Below are 19,168 nucleotides of genomic sequence, written 5' to 3'. Positions count from 1 at the left end.
AGTTTGCAACCTTTTTATTCGGTGAAAATTGCCAGAGATAAAATTGATATTATTAATATGAAAGATGGTATGGGCTGCTCAAAAAATAAAAAGCTCAAATTTTTTGTAAGACAACAACAGAAAACCCGAAAAATTAAATTGTTATAATAATAATAATTATTATTTTTTTTTTTAAAAAAAAAATAATTAAATTATTTGAAAATTCATCTTTCGTTTGTCATCCACAGAGGCTTTTGAAAATGTAGTTATGAAGTGCAAAATACAAACATGAATTATTGACTATTGTAAAGATGCTTTCAATACAAATTTCCATTTTTAACTAATTTAAAGTTATCAAAACATTTAAGCAGCAACCTGTTCTTGTTCTGGTTCCTTTGTTTCAGGAACAGCAGCAGCTTCAAGAGCAGCAGCCTGAGCAGCTTGTGCTGATTGTGAGTCGGAGTAGAATTCCAACAATTTCGACACATCCATCTTAGGTGCCTTGATAACTTTTACTTTGCGGATAAGAACATTGTGGAGCGGGAAAATAGTCTTTGTAACTTTTTCAATCTCTTTTCCCATTGATTCTGTCTGAAGCTTCACAACAACTCCGCGAAGATCACTTTCCTGGCATTGACGGCGGATGACTTCAACCATTTTCTTTCTGATTTGGCGAACTTTTTGGCCTTGAGCGTAGGCTGTCTTCTTGACTGATCCTCTCAAGTGACGTGTGAAGCCGATGCAGAACACGCGAAGAACGTATCCGTCGCTTGTCTTAACATCTGCATGCGCCTCAATAAGAGTTTGCCACTTCTTGATCATTGAGCGCAATTTGTCAGCTGTGATTGTCATTCCGTGGAAGTTGGTCAAGCAGTTGGCTCCTTGAACATCCTCGCATCTCAAGCGGATTTTGCGGAATTGATCAACATCACCACCCTGGTTAAGATCAGCAAGGAATGCTTCAAAAACGCGACCTTTCAAAGCATCCTTTGCAAGTTCTATTCGAAAGATTACAGAAAATTAAAAATTACAAGTTATATCCATAAAAAGTAAAATTTCACAAAATATGGATTGCTAAATGCTTCCAGTAATGCAAAGACTTAATGCACACTTGTTCCCTGGGAACGGTTGACAAATGTCTTTCCCAGAACACGGTTTGTGAAGCAATTTGGAACTTTCACTTCGTACCATTCCTTACGTGCAAATGGATCAACACTTTTTAATAATTACATGATGCATAAACTTAATAAATAAATAAGGTACATTTACATACACCTTCTTTTTTCCTCCCTTCTTTGTTCCTTTGGACAATTTCTTGTTCTTGCCAAGTGCCATTCTGTGGACTGTAAGAAAAACAAAAAACAAATAAATAATAAAATAAACGCATTTTAGCAATACAAATAACAAATTTAAACAGCCAATTATAAAAATATATCCAATAAAAGTGAACAAACAATATTATGATCTGAGTATATAATTTACTTTTGAAAAGGTAACCATAAAATGCCATTAAAAAGTGATAAAGTGACATTTTCGCCATCTTCTCCAGGAATTTCACATAAAAAGATAAATGGTGTGTTATATAATATTAAATGGAGAGCTGTATGTTGAAATGAATATGAAAGGCAACAAATTTGAAATATCAAATATTTAAATTGTATTCATTTATAATTTAATTTAGAAATAATTATACGTAATTTTTTCGGAAAAGAAATACGTAAAATCATTATTTTATATCAACATTATAATTTTAAACTCTGATTTTACTTTATAGGCAACGAAAGCAAGCAATCAGTAAAACTTATTCATATTTCTGTATCTTCAAATTTATCTCCTGAAAAAACGCAACTTCAACCAAAATCTCCGATTAGGCCTCACAGAGCTCCGCAGACGCATTCTCCAGCCCGTCTTTCAACATCGCCACCGCCTTTTTATCGATTAGCTTCATCTCCAAAGAACTCAAAGGAAGCAGATGAAGAGCCAACGTTTTCACCTGCAATAAATACCCACTCAAAACGAATAAAACGAGATGAACCAGCATATGAAATTCTTTATAAACTTCACTCAATGAAGCAAGCAGAATTAGAAAGAAAGAGATTGAAACAAGATGCAGAAGAAGAAGAATCTGTGAAGCAACCAGAATTTAACAAAAAATCAATAGAGATGGCATATAATAGAGGATCTCTTGAAGAAAGGATGGCTCTTTTTCTCCAAAAAAGGGAAGAAGAGAGGAGACGAATTCAAGAAGAAATGGAAGAAAAGGAGCTGAAGGAATTGACATACACACCTCAAATAAATTCTCGCTCCTGGGATTTGGACAGAAACTTTGATGATCTGATTGAATATGGAAGAATTGGAAAAAGAAAGTTAGAAGCGAGAGAGAAGGAACTTTTGAAGCAAGAAGAGGAAGAATGCACATTTACACCTCGGTTAGCTGCCAAAACTGATCGTTATTTGAAAAATAGAAAGGTGTGGCTATTGTCATTTAAGTGTTAATAATTTATGGGCATTTGCATGTATCCATTACCAATTTTTCTGACAATTTTATACTTGAACAAATAATTGTTTTTATTTAAAAAGGCCGAGCCAGTCGAAGACAGATTGTTAAAGTCACAAGAGATAGCAAATGCTGAAATTGAGCGGCAGCGAAAAGAACAAGAAGACGAGCGGCAAAGGCAATTCCGATCGACAATTCGATCGTTTTCTCCAACAGGAAAGCATCAGACAGCCGGAGAACGTCTTTATGAGCAGTTTGTATTATCTCAAAGGACATCGAGAAACGAATCAGATAGCGAAAGAAATACAGAAGCTGAGTATGGAGGCAGATTTAGACATGAAAGAGTGCAATCAGCCAGAGCAGGAAGAGGAATTGATGATGCATATGATTATGAAAGCGGAGACGAAGACGAGGAAAGATGGGTTGTATGTGAATGCTTCATTTCTGCTTTTTTTTTTTTTTTTTTTTTTTTAACTTGGATTGTTTCGCCTATTTCTTTCAACAAACATTATTTTCTATCCTTTTTTTAAAAAATGCATATTTTCTTTCCTTTCTCTTTATTTATTTATTTATTTCTTTCTTTCTTTCTTCTTTCTTCTTTCAGAGAGCCACTCAGCAATATGCCCTCTCCGAGTCATTTGTCAAATATCGTCGCTCTTCTGATGATATTTCCTCTCAGGAAAACTCTCGTTTTTCTCCCATATCTTCTACACGAACTCAGAAATCACCTTCATCCGCACGCCAATCACGTCGAATTACTTCTCCTTCTTCTTCTCCTTTTCGTTCCTCTTCCTCTTCTCCTTCTCATTCTCCTTCACTTTCAAATTCCTATCAAAACAGTCCATCATCGCCTCCACTTCGCACACGCTCCTCTTTCAGCCCTTCTCCTGCTCGTTCTTTGAACAGTCCATTGTCTTCTCGCCAATCACATGTTTCTTCTCCTTCTTCAAATTCATTTATTTCTGATGAAACAACTTCTTCCCCTGCCTCTTCTCCTCGAAATTCTCTACAAAAACACACAAAATTGATAAATCGCCCTTCTTCTTCTTCTTCTTCTTCTTCTTCTTCTTCTTCTTCTTCTTCTTCTTCTTCTTCTTCTTCTTCTTCATTTCCATCTTCATTTTCCAAAAAGCAAAACAAAGCACCTCTTCCAACAACTAACACACGCACTTCACTTTCTTCTTCTTCTTCTTCTTCTTCTTCTCAGAAAAACAGACATTCGACTATTCCACAATACAAAGCACCCACTCCACGTCACAATACTCGTTCTCATTCTTCTTCTTCATTCTCTTCTGCCACATCAAGAAAAGAGACACCTTCTTCTCTTTCTTTCACACAAACGCCAAATCGTCTCAGTTCGTCTCGTTCTGCTTCTGCTCGCCACAAAAGAAGCAATTCAAGCTCATCTTTTTCTGAAGCACCAAGATTGCGTTCTTCCATTTCATCATCATCATCATCATCTTCTTCTTCTTCTTATCGTTCTACTCGTTCTTCTTCATTTTCTTCTCATTCTCCTCATTCCTCTTCCCCTTCTCCTTCTCCTTCTGATTTTGAATCTTCAACTCCAACTTCTCTTCGCTCATTGTCGCGTTCTTCGTCTGTTGTCAGCTCGGTCAGAGGCAAATGGAATGACGAAGATCCAATTGAAGACAAGAGAAATGAAAGAGCTCAGAAAACACCTCAAAAACAGAAGAAAAACAACACAAATTTGCAGCCCTCTTCACATTCTGTGATTCGATCTAATGTTCATTCAAAGCAGCGTTCGAGTGTTTCATCAGCTTCCAGACCTTCCTCTTCATCATCTTCTTCTTCTCGTCGTTCTTCTCTTTCAGACAGAAACAAGACAAAATCCAAGAATTCATTCAATGATATTCCAGACGATGCTAATGAAGACATGCCATCATTTCTGCCAAAACCAGCTTCTCCTCCAAACAAACCTCCTTCGCCCACATCTTCTCCGATCAGAACATCTCCTTCTGATACTCCTTCTCCTTCTGACTCGCCTTTGCTTTCTTCTTCTTCTTCTTCTTCCTCTTCTTCTTCTTCTCATTCTTCTCCTGATTTTGATCGTCAGAGCAGAAGAAGCAGAAGCAACAGACATTTTTGCACAATCGTCTCTTCAGCCCTTTCACCTTCTTCTCCAAATCATTCGCTTCTTTCTCGTCGCTCACAAATAATTGAGACTCATTCACCTAATCGCATTCTTTCTCGTTCTCAGACACTTTCATATTCTCCAATTCAATCCTCATCAGAAGCAGCTAAAGATGAACTAGCTGCTTCATCGTCTTCGCTCTCACACTCCTTTTCGGGCACATCCAAATCTTTGCAGTCAGCTCTTCTTTCTCAAACAACTTCTTCTTCTCTTCTTTCTCCTCTCTCATCTTCTCGCTATCAATTCGTCACTCTTTCCAATCCACCTCAATCATTCTCTCAAAAATCGCCAAAAACAACAAACACGAAAAAGCCTGCTGTTCCTTCGAAGGATTATGTCTATGCGAAGAATCAGGATTGGCTGCAGCAGAAAGAAGAGTGGAGGCAAAGAGAACTGGAAACAATGGAAAAAGCGAAAGAGTCCGAATGCACGTTCAAGCCGACGATTAACTCGAATCCGAATTTGAGTGTTTTGAAGAAAAGAGTATGAAATCAGATGAATGAAATGCTATTTTTTTGATATTTGTGGAGATATTGTGAGTGATAAACACTCTTCTTTTGATTGATTTTGAGAGAATTCTAATTCAAAATTATTTTTTTTTAATTTATTTATTTTTGAATAAATAATATTTCAGCTATCAACAGCGTTGGAGTCTGGCAAAACAGAGAAGAAGACTTCAATTCCATCAAATGTCTCTCAAAAGATACCAAAATCGCTTTTGAAGCTGATGGAAGACGAAGAAAAAGAAGAAAAAGAAGAAAAAGAAGAAAAAGAAGAAGAGGAAGCGATGGAAAGGGAAATGAATGAAAACAAGAAAGCGAAGATGAGTTCTGCTTCTTCTCGTTCAATTCGATCTGAAGACGGAAGAAGAAGAAGAATTCGAAGTGCAACTTCGACAGAAAGAAACAGGAAGAATGGAAGGCCAACAACATCACCTGAAATTACCTCAAGAAATGGAATTGAAACGCCACTGGAAAGAAAAGAAACACTCAGGAAATCGCGTTTTATCAGAGCAAGCAAGACAAATGTGTCTGGAACACCTCAACGTGAAGGCATTTCATCATCATCGTCTTCTTCGTTGTCGTCGTCGTCTTCGTCTATCATTCGTTTTGAGCAGCGCAAATCTGCTCGAACGGCATCAAAAGAGCCATTAACATCTGATCGGAGAATGAAATCTCCACAAAAATCTGTTTCGCCTCCTCCGTCTTCGCATTCTCCAACCTTTACGCCTTCTCGAAGACTTCGCACAGATGTTAATTCGAAAATGTCATCATCATCATCTTCTTCTTCTGCTTCAGTTGACTTCAGAAAAAGAACTGAAAGAAAGCGAATGTCATCTCTTTCTTCTCCAAATCCATCTCGTTTTCGTTCTTTCTCTCATTCAAAATCCAAATATATTGAAGAGGAAGAAGGTCAAGAAGAAGAAGAAGAAGAAGAAGAAGAAGCTGTTCCTTTGCCATCTGAACAGCCAGAGGCTGATCCGTCTGCTTTTTATTCTTCTCTTTTTGCCTCAAAATCGCTAACAGCCCGAAGCAGCTTGCGGAGTTCGATACAAAATGAGGAGAAAGAGCAGAAGAATGAGATGCAACAGAAATATGGAACGAATGGGAAACGCTATGTGGATGCAAACAAAGCTTCGATGAACCGTTCGAGATCAGCAATTGGCTCAGCAGACAGTCAGATTTCTCCGCAAAAGACAATTCGATTGTCAGTTGCTCTTCCTCAATCTGATTCATACTCCGTTCAGTCAACGCATTCACACACTGCTTCGTCGTCTTCTTATTCACGCCACCTGCAGCCGTCTTCTCATCTTGTCAATGCCAAATTGACCAAAGACCCAGCTTCTCGAGAAGCACCTGCTCAGAATATTGAACAGCCTTTGACAACAAAAGATGAGGAAAAAGAAGCAAAAAGCACTAACAGTTACTCACTTATGCATCAAAAGAATGAGTCAAAGCGAAAGAGCTTTGCTCCTCCGCCTTTCCATTTAAGATCAAAAGTTGCTGGTTGTCTTTATCCACCACCCTCTCTTCCAGTTTAGCATTTTATATCTGTGAAAAATTTTAACCAGCAATCAACTAAATTTTTTTAATTTCAATTTGTTTCATTTGAAAGAAATTACGTTTTGTTTTAGAAATAATTTCATTTTTTAATAATCATTTCTGTTATATTTAGTGTAGTTCTAAGTATTTATTAAAAAGTGAATGTTTCGTTTCTCAATTTTTGATTGATCATTTCCCAAAATAATTTCATTTTTAGAAATTTAAACGCATTATTTTGTTTGACGAAAAATAACAGAGATGCAGTCCAACGGAACTCCTTCACTTTTAAGAGTGAATACAACTCCTGCACGAAAGAAAAAGAGTTCCTCAAAAATCGTTGTGTTTTTCACTCCGCATCAATCAATGGGATCTCTGACCAGAAGCTTATCAGTATGACAAATTATTTGCTTTTTTTATAAACTTCTTAAAAATTATTTGCCGTTGAAATATAGTCGATTCAAAAAGTTGTTGAGCAAGATGAAAAATCTGTGAAGCAATTGGAGACTCCTCGAATCTCTCTTGATGAAGATTCTGAAGAGCCAAGAACTTCAGATGAAATAGAATCTCTTATTCAATATTCGCAAACTTCGATTACTCCCCCTCTTCAACCTTCAGAAATGACAGTTAGTCCGGCTCTTGAGGATAGGACTAATTTTTATTTTAAAGAGAAGCCTATTAACACTCCAATGTCAAGATGTAGCACTGAAGAAATTATTCTTTCCAATGCAAATACAAAGGGGGAAGCTAATGTTCGATATGATGAACATAAAAAAGATGATAATTCAAATTCACTTCAACAAGAATCGATTGATAGTCAATTAATTGAGCAAAAAATCCAAGAAAAGCAACTCCAAAAAGAAAGAGAAGAAAAATATCAGGCGCTACAAGAAGAGTGTGATGCCATAAATGAAGAACTTGCGGCGATGCAAAAAGCTGATGAAGAAGAAATTCAAATTCTGAGTGAGAAAATTTCATTGGAAGAGAAAAAGTCGAAAGAAATTGAAAAGAAAGAAGAAGAGTTCAAAATTCAAAATGACAAATTGAAAGAAATGGAGAAGAAATTGGAAGAAGAAGAATTAAAAATGATTGAAGAAAGAAAAAGAAAGAGAGAAGAACGAAGAGCAAAACATCAAACTGAAATGAAAAAGATAAGATTTGATTTAAAAAAAGAGAGGAAAGAAAAGGAGCAAGAGGTCGAAAGAAGAGAAAGAGAAAATGAGAATTTTAGAAAAGCAATATTAAAGCAGGACACAACAATAAAACAGTTGTCACATCTGTTGGAACAAACTGCATCACAACTTTCTTCTCGTAGTTTTGGAAAAGCATCTCAATCATCAAAAAAGGAATTTTCACAAGTGGAAGATAAAAATAAATCGATTGATTTTGAAAATAAAGAGCTCAACGATAAACAAGTGGTTCAGTTTAGCAACGAACGTGAGAAAGATTACAAAGAATTCGTTTTCTCTGATAAAGGAGATAATATTGATGAAAATAGAATTGTCACGCCTTCTTCACTTCAGCCAACTCACGTCACTTCCAACACTCCTCTTCCATTACACCAAACATTTATAGACACTTCAACACCTCATGGTCAATAAAAGGACACACTTCACTTTTTCAAAATTTTCAGAAGCAAAAACTAATTTTCATTTTAATTATTCTTAATTAATTTTTTAACGAACGATTTTGATGAATCTTCTTGGAGGAAAAGAATGACTTTGAAGCAATTTTTGGAAAAAAATAAATAAATATGAAGAAATGATAACCGATTCGAATATTCTTGAAATGAAGGAGAAGAAATATCGATGTTTAGTTATTTGATGCTGCTTTGTGTTTTCTAAATTAAAACAAAAGAAGAGAAGATTCAAAGTGTGACATATGTTTCTTATTTTTATTTTGAATTCACAAGAAATATTTGAATTTGCAAAGTTTCGAAAATATTAATAATAATAATAATTAATATTCTTTTTTCACCTTTATGATATTTTTTGAAACAGCATTTTTTCTTTTTTTCTTTTTTTCTTTTTTTCTTTTCTTTCTTTCTTTTTTTTTTTTTGTTGTTGTTGTTTCACTTTATTTTGATGAAGAGGGATTTAAAACACACTCTTAAACGTATTAATGAAAATTAATTTTTGTACCGTTTTGCGTTATGATTAAAAAAGAGAAAATTGAAAATATGGAATTACAAAATGCTATATATTTCTTCAAATATTTACAAAATATGACTACAAATATTCGACAGTAAGTCAAAATTATTTATGCATACAAAAGGAAGCATTCCACAAAAGCTAATGATGACATTTTCGCAACCATCTTCTTCCACCTTATCAAATACTTTCCTTTTCAATGCTTTTTGTTCCTCTTCTTCCATTTCATCATCCGCTTTTTCCTTCAATTGCATTGAGATCAAATAAAAAATGTTCGAGATTTCACGTACCATTTCATCATTCAACGTTGGTCGCTAAATCTCCTCCAAAATAGCATTAACTGCTCCTCTTTTCAATAAATCATCTAATTTCACAGCTCTTTTTTCGACAGACAATACAATTATAAAAATGCATTTCTCACTAATTTCTCTGTGATTATCCTTTGCTGCTCGATGCACCTGAGCAATGATGCCGATAAGCCCAGCAAATCCTTCATTCCACAATTTGCATTCGGACGCGCAAATACCAACTTCATCAAGCCATTTTTTCAAAAGAAGTTCTTCTTTCGATTCTTTTCTTCTCTTTTCATTTTCTTCTTTTCTCCTCCAATCCACACACTTTGACAGATCTTCGATTTCTCCTGCCGCCTCTCTTCCAAAATGCAGCTCGTTCACAATCACTTCTTCCAAACAATTGTCAACCCAAAGTCGGTTAACCAAAAGCCTCCAAGCAGACAGATAGGAAAGATGAGTGAGGTTGCGATGCTCTTGATGATATTTGATGATTTCTTTGATTTCGTTCAAATGCAGTTCTTGCCCGTAAAACTTATAAGGAATAAGAAAAATTACAATAATATCAAAAAGGAAAATATCAAAAAGGAAACATTATAGTTCAAACCTCAAATTCATCAATGCAACTTAATGCCAATAAAGCCATTTCCACTTCTTTCTGAATCTCCTCGTTTTCCTCTTTCCTCATTGCAACTTTCAGAAGACAGGGAACACAAATTGAAACAATTTCAGGCAAGAGGAGATAATTAAGTGAAATATAGCATTCGCAAAGATCAATCAGTAGCTTTTCGTTTCTTTTTTCTTCTTTCTTCTTTTCTTCTTCAATAATCAATTCCTCCAATCTTTCGTTTAATGAAGATTCTTCAAAGAATAAGCTCCATATATTTTTTAAAACTTTGCAATATCCCACATGCTTTAATAGTACAAGTGCATTTTCAATTGAAATTTTCTTTTCTTCAATTATTTTGTGCATTATGTTGAATAATTCTCCTGTAAAAACAGAATCAAATTCTTCCACATTCATTTCATCAATTATTTCGTTTATTTCAATGATTTTTTGTTTTTGATCAATTTTCGTGCAATGCTCCAGTCCGCAAAACAATTCTTTAATAAAAAATAGAAATAAATAATAGAAATAAATGAGAATTCAAATATAACAACGAATACATACCTGTGAACTTTTTTATGTTTTTCGTCTCCTGCGCACATATTTTTTTATCAAAAAATTGAACATGAACGCAACACCATTTTGCCATTATTATCGAATAAGCATATATTTGGATAGAAGGCATAGATGAAAAATAAAAAACTCATAAAGATCATAGAAAAATATGCATTCAAACCGTTCCATCAAGCGTAGACATTTTCGACTTGTAATTTCTAAGAAAAAAAATTCTTAATCTTTTCTGTTTGTTGTTATGGTTGCAATGATCGAATCATTTTCTTTAAACTGGAATATTCCATTCACAGAATGAGAAATCCGTGAGTGAACATTACCTGTAGAACTAGAAATTTTATTTCATGTGGAGATAACAGACAATGGTGGAGATGCAATATTTTTGGAATCCTGTCTGATGATTATTGGAGATTGGATGGCCAAGGGGAATGCAACAATTTCATCAACAACACAAAAAGACATAATGTATGTAATTTATATTGTTCTATATATTGTGAAGATATTTCCATCTGTATCCTTTTCAAAGCCTGGGAATACGAATTATTGTTGAAATGACCAATCTCCGCTTTGGAAAGCAACACAATGAGAATGGAGCTGATTATTATATAGCCATTGGGAAACAAATGAAGTTACGCAAGACACATGATTTTCATAATTTTTTTTTGTTGCAAGAGTGAAAACATATTCAGCTGTCATATAAAAAAATGAAGATTTATGGATGGAATTCTGTGAAGAACAAAATCTACACAAAATTATATAGAATTCGGGAGCATACGGCAAAGGAGAAGCTTTTTTGGCAAGGAAAGTGGCTGGCAATATCGAGGGAAGGATATTTATCACAAAAAAGGCAACAATTCAATGGAAATATTGCAAAACAATCAGAATGGAGCTCGATATTACAACATAAAATATCATCTACTTCTTTTCTGCAATTCGAAGAAAAGGCTGATGCTTTATGAAGTTTTTATTGACCATCGAAGAAGACAACTCATTTTTCCTCAACACAGAATATGAAGGATGTCTTTGGGTTCTGGCTCAGTCATTTGTCTGACTGAATTTTTAGATAGAATTGCATGGCGAAACAAAAGGCAATGCTGTTTTCTCATCATTTGTATTAGGGGCATATTGAACAGGAAGGAGCAGGGGCGTTGTCATTTTGTTTTGATCTGCTTCAACTTCATCAGGACCTGGAGAATGCTTTGCAATCGCATTCATCTTCTTCTTCTTCTATTGATATATTTTTTGCCTTCTCGCAGCAGCACAGCCAGAGTTGGGATCAGCTGTTTCCCAAATGTTGAAGTCTGAGGCAAGACAGGAAATTCAAAGTTTGTTGTTCTTGATATTCTATCAACAATTGATTATTTTTTATTTTTTGGTATCTTTTATCTCCTGCTCTTTTTGCGATGCTTGGAAAGATGCGGATGAATTTTTTGTTTATCTTATCTTTTCACTTGAGGCACACGCCTTGCTGCTCGGTGATTGAGAGGCAGAGAATTGAGCAGAAACAGCGGAATGAGAAGAACAAAGGAGATTCTCTCTGAATCTGAATATGAGTGTGAGTATGAGGATGGGGATGAGAAAGGCAACAGACTTCATTTGCATCATGAAATGGTTGAATTTATACTCGCCTTTTTGGAGGGCAGTTAAATGGAAATGCTGTACTTGTTTTTTTGTTTCGACTGTTCTGGCAGGGGAAGAGGGAAGAAGGAAGGATTGGACAGAAAGAAAGGGCTGGCAGATGGGTTGATAATCAAAAAGTATTTTTTTGAAGATCCAATTTCAAATATTTGGAACGGAGAAATACAGTCACGGAGCATGTTTTCAATTCTGGGATATGCTTCGATTAATGGCAAAGCTTAGGCAAGAGAAGAAGAACCTTTGAACTTGTTTGATTTATCAATCAACGCTCATGAGTTTTGATTGCAGAAGTGTTTTTTCAAAATATTTCTATCAGACGAATATTTGGCAAAAGAAGAAAAAGGAGGAAAATATTGAATTGGAACAGCGAAAAGGACATTGCCTTATTTAAGGTTTTTTTCCTTTGTCTTATTTTTTTCTAATAAGAATTATTTTTTTCCATTTTCTTTTAACAATTCAATTTTAAACTGTCTGCAGGAATGCGGAGGTTGCTCAACAATGAGATGTTCATTCAGTGGATTGTCGGTGATGGCGAGTTTGGAGGAAGAGGAGAAGAAGCATCTGGAGTGGCAACACAGAAATAGTTTTAAAAGCAGTGAGCGGTGCATTTGAGGCATTTTGTGCTGGCAAAGCAATTGAAAAAGCTGAAAGAGAGAAAAAGAGGGGAAGGAACAGTTGGAAAGTGAGAAATGCGAGAAGAAGGAGGGAAGAGAGAAGGGCGTGATGTGTGGCAGGAACTTAACTGAAAGCGAGCGACAGCTGTCAGTAACTGGAATAAAAAGTTTATTGGTACGAAAAATTGCACTAGTGTTTTAAATCGTGGAATGTACAAGAAAAGCACATGATTCGTTTGAAGATGTTGGAGTCTGCCACAACAAAATCAAGGAAAAGCAAAGAATAAGTGAAAAAAGATGATGATGATGATGAAGTAAGGAGATCTGGATCGAAGAAAAAGCTGGAACGGGAGGATTTGGAGCCTTGACTAGAGGTGTTTGTGGTGAATGAAGGCTTGATGAAGTCGAGGGGAAAGGGTGATTATTTGTTTTAGGCGTGGATACCGAAGAGCTGGAGAAAGACATCCTTTCCCACAAAAAAGCACGAACAATCAACCTTTTCAACAGATACAGTGACGAAACAATTGATTTGGTTTGTATTACATTATTTAAAGAAAACAGAAGAAGGCGTTGATTAAGGCGAAACAATCAATGCAGCCGATAAGACACCCTGCTACTAATGATAGCACCATAGCTGACTCAGCTCTTGTGAAAGGCAAGAAACACTGAAAGAGAAAGAAAAGAAGCGCTCTTCTGAAGAGGAGTGGGTACACTGCAAGCTGGCTAGCTTCTTTCTCGACTGAAAAGCCAGAAGGAGCTCTGTCAGGAATCTCAACTGAGTTGACAAAGAAAAGGAAGGAGAAGAAACAGAGGAGAGCAGATAACACAGAGAATGTGAGATCCTTGGAGTCGTTGAAGCAATAGAATGCGATGCCAAAAGAAAAAGATGAAAAATGAGGAAAATCGAGGAAGAAAAGGAAGAAGAAATAAGGAATGGTCAGTGAGGAAGACACAATTTAATTGTAGAAGATTTAAAAGTATCTGAATCAGAGCTTCGCGAATTTCCTTTAATTCCTTCATGACTTCTCTGAAATTTTTTCAAAAGCTTTGAATAATAAATCAAAAATAACTTATTTTAAGAATTATTTGCTTCTGAGCAAATATCAACGCAAACCGTTGTTTATTTGATTAATATCTTGTATAATAATCATATTTTTCTATGGGTATTTTTGGAAATTGATTGTTTGAAACAAATGTTTTTTGATATTCAAAATCAATTTTTAAAACTTCTTTTCAAAAACATCACGAAACAAATATTTATGAAAGAAAATTGTTGATTAATTTTTATATTTAATTTTGTTCGGACTTTACAAATGATAGAAAGCATGTTTTTTCATGTTAATTGAAGTTCTGAAATTCTTCAAAAAAGTCTTTTGAATTTCTCAAGATTTGCAGCTAAAATTTTTTTTCTCTAACTTTAATCAGCATGCAAGTGATTATTTATGAAATCACATCATTTTTCTGTGTAAAGAATCTTCAAAGTTTTCTTTTCTTTGAAGATGAATTTTTAATTCAAATGAAAATTTAACTGCAATATAAAAAAGCTCAGTTTTTGTCACAATCCATTATTAAAGATTTTATTTGTGATTGTTACCGAACTTGATAATAATCGAAACTGCTTTTTCATAAAAAAAAATTTTTTTTTTGTTAACAACTTTTTTCCGATAAAAAAAAATTTTTTTTTTATGTTTATCGAAATCCTCCATTCAACAATAATATACTGGAAATAGGGTTTATTCCGGAACATTCAAATACCAAACAATATTATTTATCCCAAATGATTATGAAAAATTATGCTTTTCTGTGTTGTTGAATTAGTGCGGATACTTATTGATTAATTTTTTTTGAAAATTTCTTTTCCAAAATATTTTTTTGCAATTGAAGTTAATGATTGTCTTTTTTTGAATGTCTGAACTAAATTTGATCTTGAAAGATAGAATATATTCATTGATGAATCGTTCATTTAATGACAAAGAGAAAGCGCAGAATTTGTATTTTTCTATCCTGAAATATGTGATTTCACCAACATGAGGAATTCACAAAATAGAAAAAACGGGCAGAATGGAAGAAGGACACAGATATTGGATTTGTCCAAGATGCAGAAAAATCAATAGTTCCGTTCATGAAGGAACAGTATTTGATAATATGAAATAGCCTTTTTGAGTCACTCTGTTTGTGTTTCTATATCTCTAGTAAAAAATATCAAAAAAAAAAAAAAAATACTGTTTCAATGCTTTTGTCTGTGAATAGAAAAACAATATCTTATTGGGAAAGCGTCATGATGGACAGCTGCATTAAAATTTGGAACAAACGTCAGAAAAAGATTGAAGGAGATATGAACACTGACGATATTGAGTGGCATTATGAAAAAGAAAAAAGGAACAAAAATGTGGAAAAAAAAGATTATTTGGATTTTTTGGAGGAATCAATAGGTTAAATTGCGGATGAATTAATTTCCGATTCATGATGATAATTCCAGACAGAACCAAAGTTTTCACTGGTCTCAAAAATTCTGAATCACATCAAAATTCGAATAATGATTTATTCAGACGAACTGAAAGCTTTCCAATGTTTGAGTTCGTTTGGTTATAAACATGAAGCAGTCTGCCACAAGCTGGAATTCTTCAATAAAGAGAATTTGGATTGCACAAGCACAATTGAAGGGTTATGGAAGCATTCATGGTCATGTGTTCATCAGTCCGGTTTGAAAATATAATATCTTGCAGATCAGATTGCAATGTTTTTGGTTGAAAGTTCGTTGAAGCTTCAGTTTGAAGATGTGATGAAAGAATTGATCCATTGTGAACCTGATGAATTGATTGAAGAGGAAAATGAAATTCTTTAAGAAATGGATGAAGAAGAAATTTCAGATGCCGATGATACTTTTCGTGAAATTGAAGAAGATGATGATTTTGATCCGTTTGGAGCAGGAAACAGTAAAAGTTCGACTGAATATAGTCCTTCAAAATAATATTTCATAACGTTTTCAACTATTTTTTTTTTTTTTTTTTTTTTTTTTTTTTTTTTTTTTTTTTGAAAAATATTAATCTTAACAAAGAATGATTTCCTCGGTCGGATATTTTGGACAAATAAGTATTAAACTATGATAAATACTTTTATCATAAAATAAAGTGAATTCTGATGAACCGGTGAAGTATCCATTTGCAGAATTCTTATCATTTATATGAAAATTTAATTACTTAAAGTATGATATTTCAACAAAAAATTGAAGTTATTTAGGAAAATCATTCTTTGTAAAAATTATAAAAACTTAAAAAGTTATTGTTATTAAAACAAAAAATTATACACTTTAAAAAGTCATTTTTTTTAGATTTCTTTTCTAAAATAATGAAAATCATGACATAGTCGTTTCAACATTTATTCGATAAAACTTTTCATCATTCAGCCCAATGGTTAATATAATATTCAGATGCTTTTACAGATATGATTATTATACAGAAGACTAACAAGCGCCAATGTTTCATTCAGATAAATTTTACTATTAATTATAACAGTTTTGCTCATATTCTTTATTCAGCATCATCATTATCAACAATAATTGGATGAGAATACAACTCAGATGTTGACCCAGTTAATTGTATCGACTGATACTTCTTGATCTTCTTGTCCATGTGCTCCTTCAGCTCCAAAAATGTGGTGTGCGGCTTCTCCTTCAGCAGCTGCGTGAAGTTGTATGTGAACACACCCGACTCTGTTCCCTTGAACACAGTCTGCTTTGCAGTCTGGCTGTCTTCCGCAGAGCCGACACACACCACATTCATCGGAGGAGTGAGTCCGTGTGCGTCTGGCGGGATCTCCTGATCGAAGTTGAACATCGTCCCTGAGTGGCAGCAGTCCGTCAGCAGCACCACACGCGTCTGCGGATATTCTTTGCTTGTAATCAAACTGAACATGCAGTCGTCATCAACTGTCTCGTTCGTGATGCCCTGAATTGGCTCGATCTTCGGCACATCTGCCCCTGCTGCTTTCTTCTTCCTCGTCGAGTCATAAAACACCAGCACCTCGCTCAGCCCGTCTGCCTCCTTCCCCGTCGTGTCTGGTATCTGCGTGCCATGCCCTGAGAAGAAAGACACAAACTCCGTCTCCACATTGTCCAGCAGCCAGTCCATCCATCTGTAGTACTCGTGCGGTGTCGCATCGCAGAAGTACACCACATAATACCCACGTGCCAGAAACAGCTCCGCCAAAAGCAGTGCATCGCCCAAGGGACCTGCATCAAGCGTGTGTGGTAGGTCTTCATACGGGTTGATGAACAGAGCTGCACAGTGGTCGATGTAAATGTTTGGCGGAATCTGATCTCTGGTTATACGCTCCAAGTTCAGCGCACCCATCGCATCCAGCTTCTGCAGATACTCTTTGTACTTGCTCGTGTACGGAGCAGGTTTCGCCAGCTCTGCACAGAACTGCGCCCACCGCACCGTCGCCATCTCCTGCTCAATCGCAGACGGCTCGTCTTCTTCAGGGATGGACGTGATCTCTTCAGGAGGCACACCCAGCAGCTCTTCGTCGATTTCATTCAATTGTATCTCTGTCTCCTCAGCCACAAGCGTCACAATGATCTGGTCGTTGCTCAGCTCTTCATCGAAACAGGCAATTTGGAAAGAAGGATGAGTGTTAGCATTATCTTCAACCGACTCATCTTCGATGTCTTCTTCATAATCGGTTTTCAAACGCATTCCATTCTGTGCTAAGTCGCTGAATGAAGCAGAAGGGTTTTCTTTTAACAGATTCACAAAGGCAGAAGAAGGCGAAATGGAAGTGTCTTCAGAAGATTCAGAAGAGGAAACAGAAAATGCAGAGTGAAGTGAAGAGACAGATACAACACTTGGAGGGGGAAGAACAAGATGTTGATCAAAACGAGAGGAAGAGGAAGAGGATGATGATGAAGTTGAAGCAGAAGGCGAATGTGAAAATGACGAAGGCCCAAATATTTCATCGTTCATTCTGATGTCTTTGAACAGAACAAGACGAGTTTCAGGATATTCCTTTCGTACAATCAACTGATAAATTTCTTGATCATCGAGCGCTTCATTCTGAATGTTTACTCCAAATGATTGCCTTTCCTCACCAGCCATCCTTTCACCATCTTCTTCTCCATCACCTTGTCTGTTCCTTAGTCTCTTCCTCTGCTCCTCATTTGAAAACAGCATTATCTGTGTCATCTTTCTGCTATCTTCTCTGATATCCTTTCTCGACATCCTTTTATTTCTGAATGCATTCACATCAACTTGAGCGCCATACCCTCCGAAATAGCAGAAGATCTCATCTTCCACCGTCGCCATCAGCCAATCCATCCATTTCATATACTCCTTCGGCGTTGCATCGCAGAAGTACACAACTCGATATCCCCTTTCCACAAACAGCTCAGCAAGTGCAACCACATCCCTCACTAGCCCTCCGCTGATTTCCTCTACCTCGCCTTCTCTCGGAACAAAAAACAGCGCTGCACAGTATTTGATGGTGATTGGGGGAATCTGCTCTCGTCGGATTCTGTCCAGGTTGATTGCACCCATCGCGTCCAGCTGCTGCAGCTCTGCTATGTATTTGCTGCGGTAATCAAAGGGCTTGCTCAGAAAAGTAGCAATGCGCGCCCATCTTTTCTCTTTCTCTGCAAGCTCTTCGTCTGCTTCTTCATGCTCTTCGGGAAGAGAAGTTGGAGGAACATACGTTTCTTCTTCATTCAGATCAGAAAAGGTATTGTCATAATTTCCATACACTTTGCCTCCTATTTTTTCTCCTTTGCGATCGAGTCGATGAATATAATCAAGAAAATGATGCTGTCCAGACGCACGAATATCATTTGCCTCGGAGCTCTTTTGCATTTTATGCTTCATTCCATTTCTACGCCTTCTTGGACCAATTTTTTCATTATTCATAAATAACGTTTGAATGTTGCTTTGATCACTCTTTCGATAAAGGTCTAATGTTTGACGTGCCATAGATGCGTCTATGGCTACAGGAGATGAACGAGCATGATCCGGATTCATTTTCGGTTCACTTAAAGAAATAGATATTGTTCCAGTTTTCAAGGTAATTGTTTCAGCCAATGGCATTGAAGTCAATAACTGTTCTAAATCAATCTCGGCAACATCAATAAATATGTTTTCTGTTGGTTCATCACGATTCTTTTTCATTAAAAATATTTTAAGAGGTGCAGATAATTCGTTTTTGTCAAAAATGAAACTTTCGTTCCATTTTGCTGAAAGAACGATTTAGAAAGAGAATATGAAAAAGCAGGAAATTTTAATTGCGTGCAGCAAAGAAAAAATAACATAGCACACGATTTACTCCATGTTTTATTGTACTAATATATCTTTGCTTTCCAAGGCACAGAATGCAAAATGGATCAAATTCTCTTGCCTCTGCACTTGAAACAAGATTTTCACCTTTGACTAACGTTATTTCAACGTGGTTTAACATAATGTGAAATGAAAAAAATTTATTTTTGAAACAATTGGTCCCTTCATTTGAATATATATTGTTGACAAATAATAATCCACGGAGATTCATTTAAATATTTCTTACATTAAAACAATATGCAAATGAAAATAGAACAATGTTCAAAAAATACTCAAAATTTCATTGATCATTCTTATTATAATTATTATGAA

At 35.6% G+C, this 19,168-nt stretch overlaps 6 protein-coding genes across 6 annotated transcripts; 3 read left to right on the top strand and 3 right to left on the bottom strand.

Annotated features, from left to right (window-relative positions):
- Nucleotides 1–162: 162 nt before the first annotated feature.
- MONOS_11450 (putative ribosomal protein S3Ae) lies at nucleotides 163–1,446 on the bottom strand. The gene is made up of 4 exons (XM_067863981.1): nucleotides 1,434–1,446; nucleotides 1,253–1,322; nucleotides 1,091–1,194; nucleotides 163–977 (listed from the first exon to the last, which is right to left on the bottom strand). The coding sequence occupies exons 2-4, from the start codon at nucleotides 1,312–1,314 to the stop codon at nucleotides 343–345; spliced, it is 801 nt and encodes a 266-aa protein (XP_067725221.1). The 5' UTR covers nucleotides 1,315–1,322; nucleotides 1,434–1,446; the 3' UTR covers nucleotides 163–342.
- A 36-nt stretch (nucleotides 1,447–1,482) lies between these two features.
- MONOS_11449 (uncharacterized protein) lies at nucleotides 1,483–6,872 on the top strand (the record flags this gene model as incomplete). Its single annotated transcript, XM_067863979.1, has 5 exons — nucleotides 1,483–1,552; nucleotides 1,754–2,448; nucleotides 2,560–2,901; nucleotides 3,081–5,111; nucleotides 5,263–6,872. 5 exons carry the CDS (start codon nucleotides 1,483–1,485, stop codon nucleotides 6,667–6,669), a joined length of 4,545 nt encoding a protein of 1,514 aa, XP_067725220.1. The 3' UTR covers nucleotides 6,670–6,872.
- A 56-nt stretch (nucleotides 6,873–6,928) lies between these two features.
- Nucleotides 6,929–8,268, top strand: MONOS_11448 (uncharacterized protein; the record flags this gene model as incomplete). Its single annotated transcript, XM_067863978.1, has 2 exons — nucleotides 6,929–7,060; nucleotides 7,123–8,268. 2 exons carry the CDS (start codon nucleotides 6,929–6,931, stop codon nucleotides 8,266–8,268), a joined length of 1,278 nt encoding a protein of 425 aa, XP_067725219.1.
- A 581-nt stretch (nucleotides 8,269–8,849) lies between these two features.
- Nucleotides 8,850–10,525, bottom strand: MONOS_11447 (uncharacterized protein). Its single transcript, XM_067863977.1, has 4 exons — nucleotides 10,451–10,525; nucleotides 10,279–10,306; nucleotides 9,715–10,211; nucleotides 8,850–9,641 (listed from the first exon to the last, which is right to left on the bottom strand). The coding sequence occupies exons 1-4, from the start codon at nucleotides 10,469–10,471 to the stop codon at nucleotides 9,132–9,134; spliced, it is 1,056 nt and encodes a 351-aa protein (XP_067725218.1). The 5' UTR covers nucleotides 10,472–10,525; the 3' UTR covers nucleotides 8,850–9,131.
- A 156-nt stretch (nucleotides 10,526–10,681) lies between these two features.
- MONOS_11446 (uncharacterized protein) lies at nucleotides 10,682–10,961 on the top strand (the record flags this gene model as incomplete). Its single annotated transcript, XM_067863976.1, has 2 exons — nucleotides 10,682–10,749; nucleotides 10,811–10,961. The coding sequence occupies 2 exons, from the start codon at nucleotides 10,682–10,684 to the stop codon at nucleotides 10,959–10,961; spliced, it is 219 nt and encodes a 72-aa protein (XP_067725217.1).
- Nucleotides 10,962–15,767: 4,806 nt separating this feature from the next.
- MONOS_11445 (putative metacaspase-like cysteine peptidase) lies at nucleotides 15,768–18,995 on the bottom strand. Its single transcript, XM_067863975.1, has 2 exons — nucleotides 18,839–18,995; nucleotides 15,768–18,756 (listed from the first exon to the last, which is right to left on the bottom strand). Exons 1-2 carry the CDS (start codon nucleotides 18,975–18,977, stop codon nucleotides 16,067–16,069), a joined length of 2,829 nt encoding a protein of 942 aa, XP_067725216.1. The 5' UTR covers nucleotides 18,978–18,995; the 3' UTR covers nucleotides 15,768–16,066.
- Nucleotides 18,996–19,168: the final 173 nt, after the last annotated feature.

This window comes from Monocercomonoides exilis (assembly GCF_001643675.1).
Source record: "Monocercomonoides exilis strain PA203 chromosome Unknown scaffold30-1206723, whole genome shotgun sequence".
In the NCBI taxonomy this organism is placed as follows: domain Eukaryota; phylum Preaxostyla; order Oxymonadida; family Polymastigidae; genus Monocercomonoides; species Monocercomonoides exilis.
The sequence above is the reverse complement of the archived record's forward strand: the minus strand, read 5'-3'. Positions and strand labels throughout refer to the sequence as shown.